General features: G+C 53.8%; 3 protein-coding genes across 12 annotated transcripts; 2 read left to right on the plus strand and 1 right to left on the minus strand.

Moving 5' to 3' along the window:
- Positions 1–4,346: 4,346 nt before the first annotated feature.
- Positions 4,347–8,083, plus strand: SCRN2 (secernin 2). Its single transcript, NM_001205804.1, has 8 exons — positions 4,347–4,440; positions 4,824–4,997; positions 5,304–5,485; positions 6,088–6,287; positions 6,733–6,948; positions 7,067–7,232; positions 7,325–7,505; positions 7,765–8,083. The coding sequence occupies exons 2-8, from the start codon at positions 4,824–4,826 to the stop codon at positions 7,921–7,923; spliced, it is 1,278 nt and encodes a 425-aa protein (NP_001192733.1). The 5' UTR covers positions 4,347–4,440; the 3' UTR covers positions 7,924–8,083.
- A 503-nt stretch (positions 8,084–8,586) lies between these two features.
- On the minus strand, positions 8,587–13,140 carry LRRC46 (leucine rich repeat containing 46). Of its 9 annotated transcripts, none has more exons than XM_010816176.4 (9): positions 13,053–13,140; positions 12,716–12,790; positions 12,510–12,618; positions 11,118–11,241; positions 10,250–10,296; positions 9,856–9,965; positions 9,599–9,668; positions 9,284–9,432; positions 8,587–9,154 (listed from the first exon to the last, which is right to left on the minus strand). In XM_010816176.4, the coding sequence occupies exons 2-9, from the start codon at positions 12,723–12,725 to the stop codon at positions 8,712–8,714; spliced, it is 1,062 nt and encodes a 353-aa protein (XP_010814478.1). In that variant the 5' UTR covers positions 12,726–12,790; positions 13,053–13,140; the 3' UTR covers positions 8,587–8,711. The 9 variants fall into 9 exon arrangements, with proteins under 9 accessions (XP_010814478.1, XP_024836292.1, XP_010814477.1 ...); XM_024980524.1 differs by having other exon boundaries at positions 8,587–9,082; positions 11,118–11,226; positions 12,964–13,124; XM_010816175.2 differs by having other exon boundaries at positions 12,964–13,114.
- Positions 13,141–13,176: 36 nt separating this feature from the next.
- On the plus strand, positions 13,177–19,001 carry MRPL10 (mitochondrial ribosomal protein L10). 2 transcript variants are annotated; one of them, XM_024980050.2, is made up of 6 exons: positions 13,183–14,010; positions 14,969–15,039; positions 15,226–15,395; positions 16,580–16,744; positions 16,998–17,142; positions 18,029–19,001. In XM_024980050.2, the coding sequence occupies exons 3-6, from the start codon at positions 15,291–15,293 to the stop codon at positions 18,283–18,285; spliced, it is 672 nt and encodes a 223-aa protein (XP_024835818.1). In that variant the 5' UTR covers positions 13,183–14,010; positions 14,969–15,039; positions 15,226–15,290; the 3' UTR covers positions 18,286–19,001. The 2 variants fall into 2 exon arrangements, with proteins under 2 accessions (NP_001179324.1, XP_024835818.1); NM_001192395.1 differs by lacking the exon at positions 14,969–15,039 and having other exon boundaries at positions 13,177–13,253.
- Positions 19,002–20,107: the final 1,106 nt, after the last annotated feature.

Genomic DNA, 20,107 nt, shown 5'->3' on the forward strand with positions numbered 1-20,107 from the left:
TCTAAGGTGTGCAGGTGAGGGCTTTGGATAGATTTTCTTCTGCTCCCCTCTTTTATAGGCCGAGGTTGCTTGGCTGTCTGCCCTCTTCTAGGCAGCCCCCTAGAGGAGAAATGTAGGATTTTTTTTTCTTTAACTGCTGTGAACCCACTTTAGGGGGGTGGGGGGAGGAGGAGGAGGAAGCGGCCTGTGTTTTTTATGCCATAATAAAGTCATCAACCACATCACTGCTTCATTTGTCCTCTAGCTCTGGCTTCCTTTTTGACTCAGGGTCCCTCAGCAGTGAGGACCAGGCTGGCTGCAGGGTGGGTGGACACTTCTCTTTGATCCTGCGGCCCTGGGCAGCCTCCCCTTCCTTTGTTTGGGGGCAGAGCTGAGCTGATTGAAGGGTCGGATACTGCCCTGCCCGGAGGTTGTTGGTGCAGGAGGAGGGTGGGGTTCCCTCGGGGTTGATAGCTGGGCCGACTGTCCTTCCCTGGTCGTCACCTGTGGAGATGGAAAGATTCTAGATATTTCCTTCCTCTTCCACATGCAAGCCCCTTCTTTAGCCTCCCCCACCAAGAATGCTGGTTCCCTGCCTTCCCAGAGATGGCCAGCCTCTTGGCCCCCTCTCCCCGCCCCTGTGGGGGTGTGCCTGTCAATCAGGCCTTTTGGTTGTGAGTGAGGTGGCGGTGACTGACAGCGATTTCTTCACCCAGGATGATCCCTATCAGGGACAAGGTGATGAAAGGCAGCCCAGCTATCTGATGGGCTCCCGCCCAGCTGGAAAGTATGAAGGAAAGGTTCGTACTGCAGCTCCCAGCTAGAGACCCGCCACAGTTACACAATCGCGGTGTGCACAGAAGTACTTCACTGGGTCCATGGGGCACCCCCAGATATGTGCAAATGCATACTTTTCCAGGCTGCTCCGTGCCTGGTGCACAGTCGGTGCCTGACACATGTCAGAGTAAAAGCCTCATGACTCCAGAGTCCCAAACGTAGGAAGGTTGATAGGGATCAGTTTTTAGCTCCAAGGGTGCAGAGTAGGTTACTATAGTCTTCCATCTTCCCATCCTACATGATGACCAAAATTATCTACCCTAGTGGGACTCCTATTCTCCTCACTCTAACCCTAACCGACTTTCTCAGAGCCAAGTCTGGTACCCAGGTTGGCCAATTCCATCACTTGTTTGGGAGAGTCCGATGTTCCAGAATTTCTTAAATGGCATCAGCATGATTTAGGGATTACAGTGGAGAGCAGACTGGTGAGGGGGTCAAATGTTTATTTTCATATGCTGCTGGACTTAGACGCCTGGGTGGAGGCCCATTCCTGTGACCTCAGGCCCACTCCACTCCCTGCAACTCTTCTTTTTGTCTTCCCGGTTCTGGGGACTCAGACCCCAGGAAACTGGCGAATCCTCCCCTCCTGTCACCCTTCGCTGCCCCCAGGGGACAGGAGGGCAGCTGTGGGGCCGGCTGGGCCTGTCTGGGCAGGGCTGGGGCCACCCCTCCTCCACTTGCAGCTCCTCCCGCTGACCTGCATTCTTAGCGGGGGCCTTTGGTGGGGCTCTGATGATTAGTCGCTGGCCCTGGCAGCAATGCTGCCTGGCTGCCCTCTCCCCCCGCAATGGGGCCCGGGGCCACCTCTGACCCCTCAGTTCTGTTGTCCCAGGCAGGACAGTCCTAGAGGGGCTGAGAGCAAGTTTGGGAAATAAGAACATGGGTCTTACCCCTCTGGGCAACGTCTCTGAGCCACTCTCTTCTCTCCTGGGAAGTGGGAGTTGAAGCCCTCTAGGGTGGGTGAGTGGAGTCAGGAACGGGAAAGTGACAGGGGAACCGGCAGCCTGGGAACTGCAGCTGGAGGCTGTGCTGTACGGCCCCAGGCCTCTCCTCCTGCCTGTTCCTGCCCCCCAGCGGGCACCTGGGGAAGTGCACGACGTGAACTGGCTTTCCAGCCCAGCGAGGCGGCTATTCAATGTTGATCACCACATAGCCTTGATGTTTGCTTCTGGAATGACGTCCACTGGCAACCTCAAGAACCGCCCCCCGCACCGCCCCACCCCCCGGCCCCCCGCCCCGTACATCACACCAGAAGCAATTCACTTCCCATTAATCCTAGCGAGTCTGACTGCTCAGCATCTGAGCAGTGTGGGTTTGAAAAGAATCTCAGGAACCAAGTAGTCCAGTTGTTCCCACCTGGAAGAGGGCATATTAGAACCATTCATGGAGTTTTTCCAGATACCCCGATTCACGCCCCAACATCCCACCAAATTATGTCCCTTGGGGGTGCAGTAGAGCAGCGCTTCGCAAACTTTACACCTGGGGGTCCTGTTAACATGCAGATTCCCATTCAGTAGGTTTGAGGTGGGCCCAGAGATTCTGCATTTTTAACAAGCTCCCAGATAATGCTGATGCTGGCAATCCTCGGACACTCTGAGAAGCAGAGTATTAAAGTATTGTCCTATGCAATGGGAGTTGTGTGGTTGAAATATAATCCCTCCTCACCCCATCCATGATTCAGAACCACTGATCTAGTCCAACGCCTTCATTCGTTACTGGAGACGCTGAGGCCGTTGCAGTTGAAGTGACCTGCCCGAAGAGGCCTGCGGCGCTATGTTATAGCAGGAAAAAGGAGCAGGATGAGATGCTGGTCTGCACAGTTCCAGGTAATGCTCTTCTCCCTCCAGCCCAGCTTCTAGGTCAACCTTCTGTTCAAGTGGCAGTCCCTTTTCTGAAAGTGACACCCATTTCCCTGGAAATAGCACCCTCTTGGGAACCAACTGTGTTTATCTGGAGGCAATCAGAAGATGTCTCAGGACTTTGCAGTGGTTAAGAATCCACCTGCCAATTCAGGGGACACAGTTCGATCCCTGGTCCGGGAAGACTCCACATGCCTCCGGGCAACTAAGTGGGTGCGCCACAACTACTGAGCCCACCTGAACTCTAGAGCTGCACCACGCATAAGAGGAACCACCACAATGAGAAGACCAGGCACCCCAACTAGAGAGCAGCCCCCTCTCGCGGCAACTAGAGAAAGCCCACGCACAGAAACGAAGATCCAGAACAACAAAATATAAATAAATAATCTTTTTAAAAAGAAAATGTCTCAGATTTCAGATGTCCCAGCAGCCTTATCTTGTAGGTTTTCCCCAGCCGTCACTCCCACAGCTGCCCACCACCTTCAGTCCCATCCCAGGAATGACAACAGGCTGGGATGCTGTGGCCAGATCTCTGAGCAGCAGCCCTGATTGGTTGGCAGGGTAGACGTGGGCCAAGTATATAACCTGCAGTGTCTCCTCTCTCCACATTCCAGAGGGCTCCATAAAGCAAATGGGAGTGAGATCCATTCACTTAAATGCTGGTTATGGAGATGATTTATACAGGAAAATGACCTGTCAAGCAGAATATTTGAGATCAGAGTCCACCTCCATATGGATATATGCCCCCTTGGCCAAGATTTCTCCTTTGCTGTTTCAGTTACAAATCTTTGGACTAGAAATTTCCAAATTTTCTTTCAAAGCTAACTTCCAATGAGTTTGAGCACTGTGGGGCAGAATTGGCCTTTGGGGACTCAGAATGGATTTTGTGTATATGAGTTAGTTGCTCAGCTGTGTCTGACTCGTTGTGGCTTCGTGGACTGCAGCCCCCCAGGCTTCTCTGTCCACGGAATTCTCCAGGCAAGAACATTGGTCACTGTCAGGACAGGGAGCAGAATTCTCCAGGCAAGAATATTCCCTTCTGCAGGGGATCTTCCCCACCCAGGGACTGAACCCGGGTCTCCCGCATTATTGGCAGATTCTTTACCATTTGAGCCACCAGGTATATATGCCTTAAAAATTTTTTAAGGAATTCACTTCAATTATTCCCAGGCCTCCTGGCCTGTGACCATTCCTGTCGATCTTTCTTTCTTTTTGATCTTATTTCTGAGGGGTTGGGGAGGGGGAGGTGGGAGATGGGGAGGAGCCGGGGGAACAGGGTATGACGGGGATGCGGAGGAGGGTGCACCAGCCAGGAATTGTGCCTTTGGAATTCAAATTAGGTGACAAGTAGCTGAGGTTCTTCCTTAATCTCCAGATGCCCTAGCTGTCCACATTCTCTAACGAATCAGCCAAGTTTTCCTTTCTTCCCTTTTCACGTGGGCTCCTTTCCACCTCCGGCTCCCTGTCCCGACAGTGACCCCACTGGAGAAACTAGCGGATTCGTCGCAGCCTTTATCGGGCCTAAAAGCTGCACCCGGGTAGGGCAGGCAGCAAGCAGGACTCCGAAGGCCGCTTCGCTCCAAGAAGTGGTGCTGGCGCGCACTCTGCTGGAAAACGGAAGAACTGCAGGCGCTCGATTTCGACTCCGCCCCCGAGGCCAAAGTCTTCCAGGTCACTTCCAGGAGCCTCCGCCCCTGGGACAGACCTTACCTGAAGCGGAGGCTGTAGGACTCCGGACTAAGCTGGGGATTTGCACGGAGAGAGGGTGAGGAGCATAAAGTGTTGGGGGAGCGAGAAACGGGCCGACAGAAGAGGGGCTTGGGACTCTTGGAGAGAGGTTGGGTAGCGAGGGAGCCGCTCCTGCGACTGCCCTGAAGTGTCACGTTCCCGAGTAGAGCAGGGCCCTCGGAGCGTGCGGTCTGCGCCCGTCTGCCGATTCCCAAACCTGGAGCCCGTGGAGAGAGTGGGCGTTTCCTTCGCTCACGCCGAGCAACGAGCACGCGTGCGGTGCTGTGCGTGGCAAACCCGTCGCAGTGTCTTCCTGTAGTGTCTGCACGTGTTGGGAGGGGTGCTCCCTAGGACCGCTCCCCGGTCAGGATGGTGGAGAGGTGGCTTGAGAGGGACACACGCATCCCCATCTCTCCCCAGATGGCATCGTGGAGCCCTGACACCCCATGTTCCTGCGACTGCTTTGTCTCGGTGCCCCCGGCCTCGGCTCTCCCAGCCGTGATCTTTGCCAAGAACTCTGACCGGCCCCGGGATGAGGTGCAGGAGGTGGTGTTTGTACCGGCAGGCACGCACGCCCCTGGGAGCCGCCTCCAGGTGGGTTAGGCCTTCCAGAGTGCTGGGAGGTGTGGCAGTAATAGGTATTCTTCTAAAACCTTCCTCCTCTGTTCCCCCGACCTGAGAAGCTACCAGATGTGGTGAAAAGAACATGAGCTTTGAGTCTACTGACTGGGACCTAACCTGTTATTTAGCCGCTGTTGACCTCAGTTTTCTCATCTGTATAATAGGGATAATAAGACCTTCCTCAAAGGGTTGTGTTGGGTGATGGGTTCAGCGCCACCACTTTAGAGGTACCTTCCCCCTTTCTAAGTGGATCTCCCTTTTCTCCTCCCTCATCTCCAGTGCACCTACATTGAGGTGGAACAGGTGTCCAAGACCCATGCTGTGATCCTGAGCCGCCCTTCTTGGCTGTGGGGGGCTGAGATGGGTGCCAACGAGCATGGTGTCTGCATTGGCAATGAGGCAGTGTGGACCAAGGAGCCAGTCGGGGAAGGGGAAGCCCTGCTGGGAATGGACTTACTCAGGTGCGGACCTGCCCTCCTTCATCCCCCCTTGATACACCAGAAATCTGGGGCTGAATACTGACCCAGGCCACCCTCCCTGCCCCCAAGCACCTCCCCTTTTTCTGCCCACTTTGTCGTCCTCCCCAGGTAGGCTGCCCCCTCCCCTCCCCTCTCCTGGCCCCATCTCCACAGTCTGGTGAGGAGCTCCCAAATGTAGCCAGCTCTGGGTGTCTCCTGGCCCAGAAATAGGGCAATGGTTTAACTTTTTTTTCAATAGAAGGAAATTTTTTTCGAGTGAAATCTCATGAAGAATTTTGGTTTGTAAAACCAGTTAATGATAACAGATAAACCGATCACACAAATAAACGAGAGCCGGCAGCTGGAGCAGCTGCTCTGATAGAGATTGGAGGGCACAGGGCATGTCTTCCTCCAGGAATGTGCTTCAGTCCATTTCATGAACCCCTCAGAGCACAGCTTGAAAACCACAAGCCTGTAGATGGTGGCGATTTTCTCTGTGACTTGGGCTCATCACCAAACCTCTCTGGGACTCTTCTGTCCACTGAAGCTCTGCCATCAGCACTGATACCCCATCGCCCTTCTGTCCCCTGGACTCTTTGTGCCAGGCTGGCTTTGGAACGGGGCAGCTCTGCCCGGGAGGCCTTGCACGTGATCACAGGCTTGCTGGAGCGCTACGGGCAGGGGGGCAGCTGCCGGGAGGACCCCACGCCATTCTGCTACCACAACACTTTCCTGCTGGCCGACCGGACTGAGGCCTGGGTGCTGGAGACGGCGGGGAGGCTGTGGGCTGCACGGAGGATCCAGGGTGAGGGGCCTGGCGCTGGGGCCTGCCTCCCAGAAGCGTTCTCCTTTTGGGGTGGGAATGGTGGTGGGGGCAAGGAAGGCCCGATCCAGGTGCAAATGTCTCGGATGGTGGGGACGTCCAGGGACACGGGAGATGAGCCCTCTCCAGTACCTCACCTCCCCCTTCACTTGCTTGAGTCCTTTTGTGCTTCAGCCTGCATCTTCCTCTGGGGAGCCTTCCTGGACTTCCTGGTGGCCAGGCTTCTCCCTTATACACAAGCCGGGGTCCCTTCATGATGATGCTCCCTGCAGTTGCCGGCTCTCGTTTATTCGTGTGATCGGTTTAACTGTCCCCTCCACGAGGGTTGTCTTGTTCTCTTCACCACTGTGTTCTCAGCACCTAGCTGAGTGCCTGGCACAGGACAGGGGCTCAACAATATATGAGCGACCCCTCATCTCCTCTGTAGAGGGGGTCCACAACATCTCCAACCAGCTGAGCATCGGCTCGGACATCTCGGCAGAACACCCTGAGCTCCGGCCCCACGCCCAGGTCCAGGGCTGGTGGGACGGGCAGGGCACCTTTGACTTTGCCCAGGTCTTCTCCCTGAGCCAGCAGCCTGTGCGCATGGAGGCTGCCAAGGCCCGCTTCCGGGCCGGGCAGGAGCTGCTGCAGCAACAACAAGGTCAGTGAGTAGACAGCGTGGGGCCCAGCTCTCTTCCCTCCCACAGCCTCGGGGGCTTACTCTGAGGCCGGAGGGCCCCCTTCTGCCCTCGGGGCCCTCACTGTGTCCTCCTTGGCAGGGGGTATCACAGCAGAGGTGATGATGGGCATCCTCAGGGACAAGGAGAGCGGCATCTGTATGGACTCTGGGGGCTTCCGCACCACGGCCAGCATGGTGTCTGTGCTGCCCCGGGACACCACCCAGCCCTGCGTGCACTTCCTCACTGCCACACCAGACCCATCCCGGTGAGAGGGTGGGGAAGCTGGGGGGGGAACGCCCCAGGCAGGGGAGACGGAAGGGTACCAGAGCCCTTATCCTTCCATCCTTGTCCCACTAGGTCTGTGTTCAAACCTTTCATCTTTGGGGTGGGGGCAGCCCAACCCCCCCAGGTGCTGTCTCCCACTTTTGGAGCACAGGACCCTGTTCGGACCCTGCCTCGATTCCAGACTCAGGTGGATCGCCGGCACCCTCTCTACCGTGGACACCAGGTGGCCCTGGGACTGATGGAGAGTGAGCAGGTAACCCCGGGGAAGAGGGGCTACCCTGGGGGATGACGCACTTCCCCCACCCCAACTGGGACTCTGGAAATATGAGGGGAACTGGGAGCAAAGGAGACTCTAGAGCTAAGGAGAGGAATCTCTCCCTTCAAAGTCAACCCTGGAAAATGTTGGGTGTATATCCTTTCTCCTGCTTATGTGAGATGGCAGCCATCTGCCCCTACTCCGTAATCCAGAGGGAAGCCTGTCCCGGGGATTCATCGCCCCCTTTCCCGGGCAGGCTCGGGGGCAGCAGCTTCGGCAGAAGCAGCGGGACCTGGAGCAGGAAGGCCTGGTGGCTGTGCGGCGGCTGCTGACCAGGGAGTGTGCTCCACCCGCCCAGGAGCTGGGCGGCCTCTTCCAGGCCTTTGTGGAGAAGGAGACCCAGGCATATTCCTGAGCCTGACCCCTCCTGACTTGGCCTGGGGTGCAGGGGGCTGCAGTGGGCACAGGACCCCTGGGGTAGAGGCTAGAGAAATCCCCTCACCTCATCCCCCACCCCAGCCTTGTTCTGAGTGGCCAGGTTGGCCTTTGCTCTAATAAATGTGTTTTATTTTCTTGTTCAGTGTCCAGCTCCAGTGGGGGTGGGAGGGCCAAGAGAGGACAAAGGGCAGCCCTGCAGTGGCTGCAGGGCCTCTGGGAGCCTTGCTGGGCAGCACATTCTTCTGACTTAGGTGGTGGAGGAACCTGGAAAGAGAAGGGGCCCCCAACATGTGGGTGTGGGAACATGGAGGGGCATGGCTGGTACAGCAGGTGGCTGCTCATGGGGAGAATTACAACCACACGTTTTTGGTTCTTGGCTTGAACCTTGGAAGGGCAGTCCCTGGTGGGGGGCCGGTGGTATGTGATGTGTCTACTGTGAGATGGCATCTCCACCAGGCAGTGCCCACCTCCTGCCAGCTCAGAAGCCAGGTGGGGGCCCTGAGGTGGGGCACCAGTCCCTTGGGCAGTTCCTGAAAGATCCTGTTCTTTAGAATCAGGCTCTGTATTCCTGCTATTGTTTCTGGGTGCTTTTTACTGACAGCTTCCCCTGAGATGCCCCAAGTGATGCAGAAGACACACGCAGGGCCTAGAGATGCTTTATTGGGGACAGGCTCCTGCCACAGGCCAGGGCTCTCAGGCCGAGGGGAGGCCCACTCCTTGTTCCTCCATGTGCCTGGGGCTTCGCTGATAGCAGTAGGCTGCATTTCACTTCTTGATTTTTTTGGTCACAGTTTTGGTTGTGCTGGGGGCCCCAGCCAGAGAGGCCTTGGGGGCTGTGGCCGCTCTGGCCCCCTTCCTTGCCTGCATAGTGCTTTGCTGGCCCCTGGGAGCCAGAGGGCACAGTCTCTTGGTGGTAGAGGAGGCCTCTGGCAAGGAAGCGGGCTCCGGGGTTGTCTCTTTCTCTTGTGTGGGGGTGACGGAAGGGCTGCTGTCCCCAGCCATGGGCGCCCCCGGCAGCGGGGGCAGGTCTGTGAGGGTGGGCTGAGTCTCCACCCTCAGCTGGTGCTCCAGCAGGGCTGTCTGCTGCCTGAGCTCCCGGTGCCTGCTCATTCCCTGCTCCAGCTCCTTGAGGAAGCCTGTGAGGGGTGGGATGGTGGGTGGTGGATAGAGCCCCGGGCTTGGCAGAAGCAAACTCTCCCCTACCATCCCTAGAAGGGAGGAGACAAGGCAGGTTGGGAAGGACTATTCTGGCCCTGGGACCACCTCCCCAGACACCCCGTGTCTTAGCTTCTCCCGGACCCCACAGGGCAGCTGCACACTTTGGAAAGCAGGGTCACCTCGTTCTGAGCAGAATGGGCCTCTGAGCTCTGGGAACTCCTCATCCTCATCACTCAAGGCTGTATCCTCCTCGTCCGAGGTCCAGCGCTCTGCCACAGGCTGCCCGTCCAGGTCTAGGAGCAGTGGCAGGGCTTCTGTCAACAGCTTCCTGTGGGGCGGAAACAGCAGAGGTTACCCAGGAGGGCACCCTGGGTGTGGAGCTGGGAGGATGTGCAGACACAAGCCGCAGCAACCACACCGGGAGAGGTGGTGTTCTTGAGCTAGAAGATGGGCCTGTGGTCAGGTCAACACGGGAACCTTTAGTTCCTCCTCACCTGTAGCCATCCTGGTTGGTGCAGCTGTTTCCAGTCAGGTTGAGGATGAGAAGGCTCTCGGGGAATTCATCTGCACACAGCAAAGAGCGGGGGATGAGGTTCGCACCCCCACCTTCCAGTCCAAAGCCACTGCCCCTTTGCACAGCCCTCCAAGCCCCCTGGAGGATGTGCTGCTGACGTAAGCACAGGGAGGAGGGCAGAGAGGAGGGAGGGCATCCCAGGACCTATTCCATGAGCCAGGGCAAGGGCGTTCCTACCCAGCTTCAGCGTTTCTATCAGGTTCTCAGAAAGGTCCAGAAACTGGAGGTGGGGGAGGTCACGGAGGTTTTCCACTTGCCTAATTTGGTTTCCTGCCAAAGACAGGAAGCTGTAGGGGAAGGGAGGGGGAAAGACAACTGAATCACAGAACAGCTGGAGGAAGGGATGGGAGCCCCAGGTACCCGGGCCCCCCTGGCTCAGCAGCTGGACGAGTGGGGACACAGGCCCTCCTGGGGTCAGGGAAGCAGAGCTAGGCTTGTGGGGTCCTTGGCTGACCAGCAGCTGGGCTTGGGGACATCTGAGCCAGTTTTCTGGAGTATTACCAGGTTTCCTCCCCTTCATTCTAGCTCTTCTCCCCTCCCCCAACCCTGCCGGAGCCCTGGCACCATGTACCGTAAGGAGGGGACGCAGGCCAGGTTCTCAATTCTCTGAATCTTGTTCTGCAGGAAGAGACCAAGGTGGGGAAACCAAGCTAAGGTCAGTTGAGTGGGGTCCCTTTAAAGGGACAAAGCCCTAAGACCATGTCTACTCTTGAGGCTGGAGACCTGGCCCTTTGGGAATGATCACCCCACTCCTTGAACAAGTCATGAGTGCCTTGGGATGATTTGCTTTCTCCAAGTCGATGGCTGAGGACATAAACTTGGGGCTGGCTAAACTTGATTTAAGTACCCTGATCACCCCACAACCTGGACATCAGAGAAAGGAAACCAAGGGGGGCCAGGAAACGGAAAGGCCTTGGTCGTGGACTGCACACGCAAAGGGGAGAGCAAACCTGTGCTACTGTGACCTGGCCAGTGTCCGTGGGGGAAACTGGGAGGGATCTGGGCATATTCAACCTGGGGGAGCCCAGAGATTAACCGCCCCCACTCCCACCCCCACCAAAAAGCCTTTGAGCTTCTGAAGGATGCAGAGGAATCTTATGCTTCTCTCTTCCTGTCCTTCAAAACAGGAAATGGACTTGAGCTGTATAACATGAGAGATTTAGGACAGACACCATCTAGGACTTCTAGAACAAGCAAAGTGTCTGATAGAAAAACAGTGATTTAAGAGCAAGGTCAGGATCTCTTTTGGGTGCATTGGTCTTTCAATTCAACAGAATTCCTGATTCATCTGGAAACCGTTTCAATGAAGGTCTGCCTGCCTCAACACCAGTAAATGGACAAGATGACCTGGTTGGCGTCTTTCAGATTAAACAAACATGACTCACAGGGGCTGGAGTCCCCTCCCCAGGGAGAAGGAAGGGCAGGAGGCAGGACATTACCCCTTGCAGATAGAGGCTGTGAAGATTCTGGAGGCCCTCTAAGTTCCTGATAGTGGTAATTCCCTCCCGGTCCAGGCGAACAGTCTGCAGTTCAGCAAGCGTGTGGAACCTGGGCAAACGGGTGCTGTGACAGAGTGCCACTTCTGTGGTCTCTTAGCAGGAAGATGGAGGGGAGGGTGTTTTAAGGAGGGATGGATGGCTCAGTGACTCTGATCAGATGTCAGGGACACCTGCTTGACTCATGAGGTGGGGTCTAGATTGGGAACCTGGGTTGACTTGGAGACCTCAGTATCTATCAGTAGCACTGGGAGGGATAAGGGTGAGAGGGGAGTGAGAATCCTTGGACTGGGAAACTGGGTGATGGCAGCTATGGTTCCTGCAGATGTGGGGGCAGACTTCCTCCAGCCAGCTTGGGTTGGGGAGGCAGGGGCTGGGGCAGAGAGGAGATGCTTCCTTACATCCCTTCTGAGTGGTCCATGGAAGGAAAATCACTTGTTCCACCCATCCATTCATTAATCCTGCAACATTTACTGAATGCCCATTAGAGACAAATGAGAGAGTCCCTGCCCATCACTACTAGGGAAGCTGGCCAAACATCTATGACAAGTGGATGACAGAAGCACGTGCAGAGGACTAAGGGAGTAGACTATACATTGAATCCAGAGGGATTCAGGGAATGGTTCCTGGGGGAGATGACACATTAGTAGGAGTTAGACTGGAAGGAGAGGGGGGATGAGAAGGCATTTCAAGCAGAAGGAATAGTATGTGTGATTCCAGCCTTTCTTCAACTGCAATGTGCCCATGAACCCCTTAGGGAGTCTTGTTAAACTGCATATTTTGATTCAGTAAGTGGGCCTGAGATTCTTCATTTCTAACAAGCTCCTAGGTGATGCAGATGCTGCCCACCCACCCCAGCACCACTCTGAGTAGTAAGTGCTAAGCTTTGGGAACATGGGGTCTTAGAGGAATCACACTTACGGAGAGTGGCAAAAAATAAGGTTGAAAAGGCACCAGGCTAAAGTGTTTGGATTTTATTCTGGAGGTGCTAGGAAGTTAAGGAAGGTCCTGTCAGGGAGTGTCTGATCAGATTTGTTATTTAAAAGGATCATTTTGGCAACAGTATGGGGTGCCTGGACTGGAGGCAGACAGACTAATTAGGAGTTTGTTGAGAAGTGATGACTTTAGACCCTTATTTAAAGCAACTGAGTGGGCATGGTGAAAAAGAGAATGATTTTTAAGGAGGAAGAATCAGTTGGACATTGCCACTGACTGAATGTGTAGAGTAAGTAAAGAGAGGGACAAAAGTAAGTTGACCAATCAGTAGAGCTCAGGGGACTGGTCATTCTCTGTGTTTCAACGTTCCAGCACCCCTTTCCTCTCCGGTGCACTTACATCTTCTCTGACAGATCCTCATCTTCAGGGAAGGCCAAGTTCCGCCTAGTGATGAGGGCTTCAGTAATGCACACGCCACTGATTTCCTCTGGACTCTGGGCAAGTTTAGCTGTGAAAAGATGAGTCCAGTTGTTACATTTCCTTGTTCTTGGGGGCCTGACTCTACTGTTAACCAACTGTTCTACCCATCCCACCTCCCTACTCACCTCCAGGCATGATCTAAAAGTTGCTGGCTTGCGGAGCGATTGGAACGAAGAGAAGTAGAGCAGCTTGGACAGCCCCTGGGAATGGAAGAACCCAGGATGGTATGAGGAGAGAGAAGCTCAGAGAACTGGGGGATAAAGGAATGGGGTTGGTTCAGAGCTAACTGTTGGGGTGGGGCAGAAGACGAAAGTAAATCGAGGTGGAGGATCTGGAGTTTGAGGAGTGTATAGGGGCTTTCCAGGCCGCCTACAGGGGGATTGTAGGTAGATAACGGTGCGGACGGATGGAAAGAGCGGCTCGAGGTGTCGTTGCTAGGAGACCGGACGCCTGATGTCGCACCGGGGAGGGCGGGCTCTCAGGTGCCGGGTTCGGCGCATGAGGATTGCTGCTCCAGCTGGCGGCTCCTCCCTCCGCTTCCGGTCCTGGGACTACCCACAATCCTTAGCTCTTTCCGTCGCGGTCGTCTCCCGGTCCTTCTTCCGGTGGCGATGGCTGCGGCCGTGGCTGGGATGTTGCGAGGGGGTCTCCTACCCCAGGCGGGTAAGGAGCGGCCCACGTCTTCGCGGCGCGTTCTGGCCGATGCTCTCTATTCGTCTCCCTCCTCTGCTGCTGGTCATTTCCCCAAAGTTCTGATCCCAGACAGCTCTCGATGACTGTAGATATTAGTTTAATGAGTGATTTTTGAGTACCTTATATAAACCAGGCACAGTGATAAGTACTTTACATGTATTACTTCGCTTAAACCTTAAAGCATCCTATGAAGATCTCTGGCCTGATCTGATTTCCTGTGATTCCAGATTCTAGTAATAACAGCAACACAGCAGAAGCCTCGGGGACAACCACAGTACTTATTCTCTATCCCCTAGTCCCCCTGCCTTGTTTAGGGTTTAAACCCATTACCCAGTTTTTTCTGCCTCCAGAAATTAAGATCTCAGGCCTTCCGTAGCCACCCTCTGCAAAGGTCTCCCCTGTTAAGTCTATCTGTCACCCTGTTTATTGACCCCTTCGCCTCTTCACACACTGTGCTTTTGCATTTGTTTGTCTTCTCTATTAGACTTTAAACTCCATCAAGGCAGAACCGTATTCATTCAGCATAGCCAGCAGGTGGCATGGTGCTTGACATTAGTAAGCATGCTGTAGATATTTGTTTAATGAATGATTTTGAGTACCTTATATAGACCAGGCGCAGTGATAAGTACATGTATTTCATTTAAACCATAAAGCATCCTATGAAGAAGGCATTCTCTTCCCCTCTTTACAGGTGAAGAAACTCCTTGAATGGTCAAGGTCACAGCCAGTAAGTGGCAGAAGAAAGATTGGAAATTGGCTCCATGTGTGTCAATTCTATCTCACTAAAACTGCAAAAATTTGGTTCCATCTGATACAGAGCTTGTGCTCTCAACAGTTAGGATTTGTGGCCACTAGCAAGAAAACCTCTCACTTCAGCAAAATCTCCATGCTCTCTGATTATTAGAGCCACCTTCTGACTGAAACTTTCCCTGAGATCCCATCCTAGGCTTGGGGAGGGCTGAAAATGGGAAGCTGTAACCTGAGTCCTTTTGTTGAGAATGAAGGGGTTTCTTTGGCCTTGGTATCTCGAGTGTCTCCCTTGTCTTCTGAGGGGTGCTCTGCAGCAATGCCTGTAAAAAAGGAAAGTAGGAGAAAAACTTGTTTGGGGGGAGATGTGAGAACACTATAACTTCTCCCTCCTGCTTCAAATCCTGGGGGAAGGAGTAGTGCTTAGAGCAGTGATTCTCAAACTTCAGCCCTCATCAGTATCACCTGGAGGGCTTGTTAACACACTGTTCGCCGGGCTCCTCTTCAGAGCTACTGACTCCTCATCAGTATCACCTGGAGGGCTTGTTAACACACTGTTCGCCGGGCTCCTCTTCAGAGCTACTGACTCAGGAGACCTAGGACAGGGCCTGAGAAGTTGTATTTCTTACAAGTTCTGGGTGATGCTGATGTTGGGTTGGGAGTTGGTGGTAGTGCATACTTTGAGAGCCACTGGCTTAAAGTTGGCAAATTGTGGCAGGGCTGGTCTTTTCTCCATAGTTAGTTGTATTAGAAACAGGCTGCATCTGTTTGTTTACATGGTGACTGGCTGCTTCCATGATACAGTGGCAGAGATGGCTCTCAAACATAACATTTTTGTTTGGTCACTTAAGAAAAATTTGTTCAACTCTTTCCTTTTAAAAATGTGTTCGAAATACTTTCTCCTTTGCTCCTGTTTTTCCTCATCTCTGTGCATAAAGAAGAGCTGGAGAAGTGGGTTCCTCCAGGATGAAGCACCTGAGCTAAGGTCACCCATTAAAGAGAAGAAAAGGTTTGTGGATTCAGGCTTTCCAGCAGACAGTTCCTTGTTCCACTCAATGCCAAGGCTAGCTTTGTGAGCTCCGTGCATAGAGGGTGGATTCTTTGTCTCTGGAGCAGACTAAGGTTCTTTGTCTCTGGGATAGACTAAGGCTTCCAAGAGGCTACATCTCACCACGTGGCCCTTTTTTTCTCCCAGGCCGGCTGCCCACCCACCAGTTTATCCGCTATGGCTCCAAGGCTGTTACTCGCCACCGTCGTGTGATGCACTTTGAGCGGCAGAAGCTGATGGCTGTGACTGAGTATATTGCCCCCAAACCTGTTGTCAACCCAAGATGCCTGCCGCCCCCTCCCAGCCCCCCGCAGGAGGTGAGGAGGCTGGGCATGTCGCCTGGTGGTGGGATGGTGGATTAAAGTGATCTTGTCTCTGTGGCCATAATGAAGTAGCACTCCACGACATTGTCATCTACATTGTTACTTCCCCACTTTGATCCCAGAGTTCAGATCCTTTAAAATGAAATCTGCCCTTGATTCTCTGTTGGCCTCTTGGACTCCGTGGATTGGACAGGTGTGGGTTTCCTTCACTCTTGTCTCCAAAAATGTGTGCTTGAAACTCTCCACATAGGTGAGGGGAAGAGAGAACATCCCACTGATCTTGAAGCTCCCAGGTTTTCTTAGAGGAACAATACAAAGTTTTTGGTCCTTGAAAGAGGGCAGAAAGATCAGTGGAGTATTGTTAACTTGATGGTGGTTTTCAACTCCCCAAGTTCTCAACTTTGAGAAACACTGTCTTGAGAAAATGAAGTCTTGTTCTGTGAAGATACCTCAATTTTGAATCAACACTGTAAAAGAGTAATCTTGTATTTAAATTGATAAAAGAATTCAACTTGAGTACAGTCTCAGAGGGCTAATTAAGTAATTTTGACAATATTATTATCAAAATAACATGAGCTGGGTCAGACTGTTGTCCATTTCAAAGGGACTGAGTGTTCTCGGGTGTTAAAAACACTGCCCTAGGCACATGGAACTCTGTTCAATGTTATGTGCCAGCCTGGATGGAAGAGGGGTTTGGGGAAGAGTGGCCACATATATATGTACGGGTGAGTCTCTTGGCTTTTCATCTGAAAGTACCTCAACAGTGTTAATCAGCTGCACTCCAATACAAGATAAAAAGTTTAATGTTTGAGGGGAAGAATGCTGTTCCAGGGGATTTCCTGGCAGTCCAGTGGTTAGAACTCTGCGCTTTAACTGCCAAAGGCTTGAATTCAGTCCTTGGTCGGGGCACTAAGATCCCACAAGCCGCATGGCGCCATAAAAAGATGATAGTATAAAATTTTAAAATAATAAAAATGCTGCTCTGAAGCCTGTAGTTATCAGATGGAAATGAAAGGGTGGAGTGAGAGAACATGTTTCTGAGAGTCAGGGGCCCGGTTCTTCCTGTGCCCTAATCTTCACTTGGGCATCACTGGGAGCTCTGGCACCCATCCCTGAGGGAGTAAGGAGTACTAGAAGGGGCAGCTTATGTCCCCTTGGTCCTCCCTTCTTGACCTCAGGAGACAGGCCTCATCCGGCTCCTCCGTCGGGAGATAGCTGCAGTTTTCCGAGACAACCGAATGATAGCTGTCTGCCAGAACGTGGCTATGAGCGCGGAGGACAAGCTTCTCATGCGGCACCAGCTGCGGAAGCACAAGATCCTGATGAAGGTCTTCCCCAACCAGGTAGGGAGTGGACCCTCATTCCCCGCCTTGTTCCCCACCCGCTCCACCCCCATGTCAGACCGCAGCATCTCTCCCAAGAAGTGGCATTCCCAGCTCCCTTCCATGGCAGCTCTCTAGTCCGGGCCCTGAACTGTGTTAGGGCTTGAGGAGACCTTCATTAGCTTGAGCCCACAGCCTGGTGTGGCCTGTGACCAAGGTGGGTGACTCTTCCTCCTACTCAACCCCAGTAAGCCCTTCTCTCCTGCCGGTCCAGATCCTAAAGCCCTTCCTGGAGGATTCCAAATACCAAAACTTGCTGCCCCTTTTCGTGGGGCACAACTTGCTGCTGGTCAGTGAAGAACCCAAGGTCAAGGAGATGGTGCGAATCTTGAAGAGTGTGCCTTTCCTGCCGCTGCTGGGTGAGCAGCCAGTTGGGGGTGGGGCTGAAGTGGAAGTGGGTGCTCCAGCAGCCTGGTGTCACCTTCAAGGCTCGTGTGGGTAAAAGTGTGGCCATGCTTGGAGGGGACCCCTCCTCACAATGGGGCCTGCCTGTGTCACTCTGGGGAGGGGAAGTTCAGACACCTTGAGTCTAGTCAGGGGTGTTTTGTTGTTTATAGTTACTAAGTCGTGTCTGACTATTTTGCGACCTTAAGGAGTATAGCCCACCAGGCTCCTCTGTCTATGGGAATTCCCAGGCAAGAACACTGGAGTGGGTTGCCATTTCCTCCTCCGGGGGATCTTCCAGACCCAGGGGTTGAACTCAGATCTCCTGCATTAGTAGGTGGATTCTTTACCACTGAGCCACCAGGGAAGTCCAGTAAGGGGGTAGTGGGTGTTGAAACCCACACAGATGAATATGCTTAAACAGGCCAAGGGAAGGGTGCTGAGGGACAGGATTCCTCTGACGCTGAGAAACCCTGGAGGTGCTTCTTCTGGAGAATTCTGATTTCACAGTTATCTGTTGGTGGGGCAGGAATCTGTGTATATAATACAGATAATACAAATTCCGCCCCCGCCCCCGCCTCCATCAACATGCACTCCATGGTTCTTCAAGGAAGTTTAGGAGGAAACACTGATGTTGTGGGGGTTACATAATACACGGAAGGGTTTTCCAGGAAGAGTTAGGAAGGAGAGGAGGGGACTGATCTGAAACACTGGGAGTGGGGTGGGACACAGGTAGGGACTGGACCTGGGGGAAGGCTGGGAGGTAGAAAAGGGTGGTGAGAGCAGATTCCTAGGGTGGAACCGTTGTCTTTGAAGAGGAAACTCCTGTGTGGGAGCCTCGCTGATCCTGTGTTCCTCTAGGTGGCTGCATTGATGACACCATCCTCAGCAGGCAGGGCTTCATCAACTACTCCAAGCTCCCTAGCCTGGCCCTGGCACAGGGGGAGCTGGTGGGAGGGCTCACCCTCCTCACAGCCCGGACCCACTCCCTGCTGCAGCACCACCCGCTCCAGCTGACTGCCCTGCTGGATCAGTATGCCAGACAACAGCACGAGGGGGACCCTGTCGTGCCAGCCAGCGCGCAGCCGGATCCTCCCAACCCTGTTCAGGACTCGTAGCCAGCCTCCTGTACCCAGCCTGCCCATAAATACATTCTGCCCTGTTGGCTGTTGGAGACATGGGGAACTTAGGGTGGGGAGTGGTGGTGTTACCTGGCGTTTACTGACAATGATCTCTTCCAGTACATGGCCACCCAGAGATGTAGGGGAATTTCATTTCACAACAGAGGCTTGTAATCACTATCTTTGTTTCTAGTTTTCCTAACTTGGGACCTGATAGGAGCCATCTCTGTCCGTTTTCCAGGTCCAAGGCGGAGAAGCCCTGCCTTCTGTTTTCACTGTGCCTCGCTGCACACGCCTCCCAGCCTAGCCCCTTGTGGCTCCTACGTGCCAGAATAGCTCAGCTGAGTAGGTAATTGTGCTGAGAATGGCATCTGTTGAGAGCCTGCTGTGCCAGGCCCACTCCTAACCACTTTACATGTGCTAGTTCCTTGATTTCTCACATAATTATCCCGATTTCACAGACAGGAAGACTGTGGGGAAAAGAAGTCAAATGGCCTGTGAAAGGCCATGCTGTTAGTAAGAGGCAGCACAGGGACTGAACCAGATGCTTTTCAGCTGTGAGGATGCTCCCCTGGTTTTCTACACTAGAGCTTTCTCATTAGGGCCCCAAGAGTGCTTTGAGTGTTCATTCTGTGCCCTCGGGGTGTGTCGTGTCATGGGAAAGTTGGGAGCACTGCTTTATGATAAAGTGAAATACATTTTTCTTAACTGTGCTTTGCTGTTTATAAGCTTATCCTCCCTGTAGACATATTCCCAAGGTCATCTCTGACTCACCTCCCTTCCTAGAACATCTCCCTCATCCCGTGTCCAAGCCTGCCACTTGCCTGTACCTGCTCCCTCAAATGACACTGCTTACACGCTTGTCTTTTTGAAGGTAGCCGCCCGCTTTACCAAGTAGCTGACGTGTCTCAGGTGGTTCAAAACAAAAGAGCTGATGGGGAGGAAACCAGGATTCTGTTTCAATGATGGGGTCTGAAGGCTCTTAGTAGGAGTCCTCATCCAGGTCTCAGGGAACTGAAAGTTTCTCATGGAGGATGTTTAACTTGGAGCCCGCCCTTGTCCTTGATGGGAGCGCGTTCCGGGTGGACACGGGCGATGCACGGAGGTGGCCGTGGCTCATTTCTGGGACTTGGAGCAGTGCCTCAGCTTCCTCGGTCCTGGGCAGACGCTGCTGTGGCAGTGGCGATCTGCGGCAGCTTTTCCTTCCCTGGTCCAGGACCAGCCTCCCACCGTGCCCAGCTCTGCCCTTCGCCCAGGGATGCTCAATCAACATAAAGTGAATTAAAAGGCCCTTGAGGCTCCTGGGTGCTAGAGCTAGTCTGGCCAGTGCTGCCCAGTGCTCTCCCTGGCTCCAGAGCCCTGCCAGGTGCCAACAGGGCCCTCCTGGGGTGGCAGGAACGGTGCCGAGGTTCTGAATGGAACACACAGTACGCATCTTCTGAGAGATGTAAGACCCTGAAGGGTAAGCCGAGACCCAGGCGGAGACAGCTGGATGGGAAAGCGGCCCACGTCACATTGGAAATCAAAGAACCTCAGACTGCACCCTTCACCCGCTGGCGGTGCCTGAGGCCACACGGTTCAAAACCCACTTCTTTCTAGAAAGGGGCTGTACTGCACTTAGCTGTCAGTCCAGTTCACATCCATTTGAATAAATTCCAGACTTTTCAGCAAGAGCAAGTTTTTAATTAGAATTGAGCAGCTGCACACTACTCTAGCAGAAGGGCAAAGGTGCTCAGAGAGGGAGGCTGAGCTAGCCCTTCACCAGCCAGCCTGTTACTGCCCTGGACCTGCTCCTGATCCAGGTAGGCCGGGGGTGGGT

The sequence above is a fragment of the Bos taurus genome, chromosome 19 (assembly GCF_002263795.3).
Source record: "Bos taurus isolate L1 Dominette 01449 registration number 42190680 breed Hereford chromosome 19, ARS-UCD2.0, whole genome shotgun sequence".
NCBI classification, from domain to species: domain Eukaryota; kingdom Metazoa; phylum Chordata; class Mammalia; order Artiodactyla; family Bovidae; genus Bos; species Bos taurus.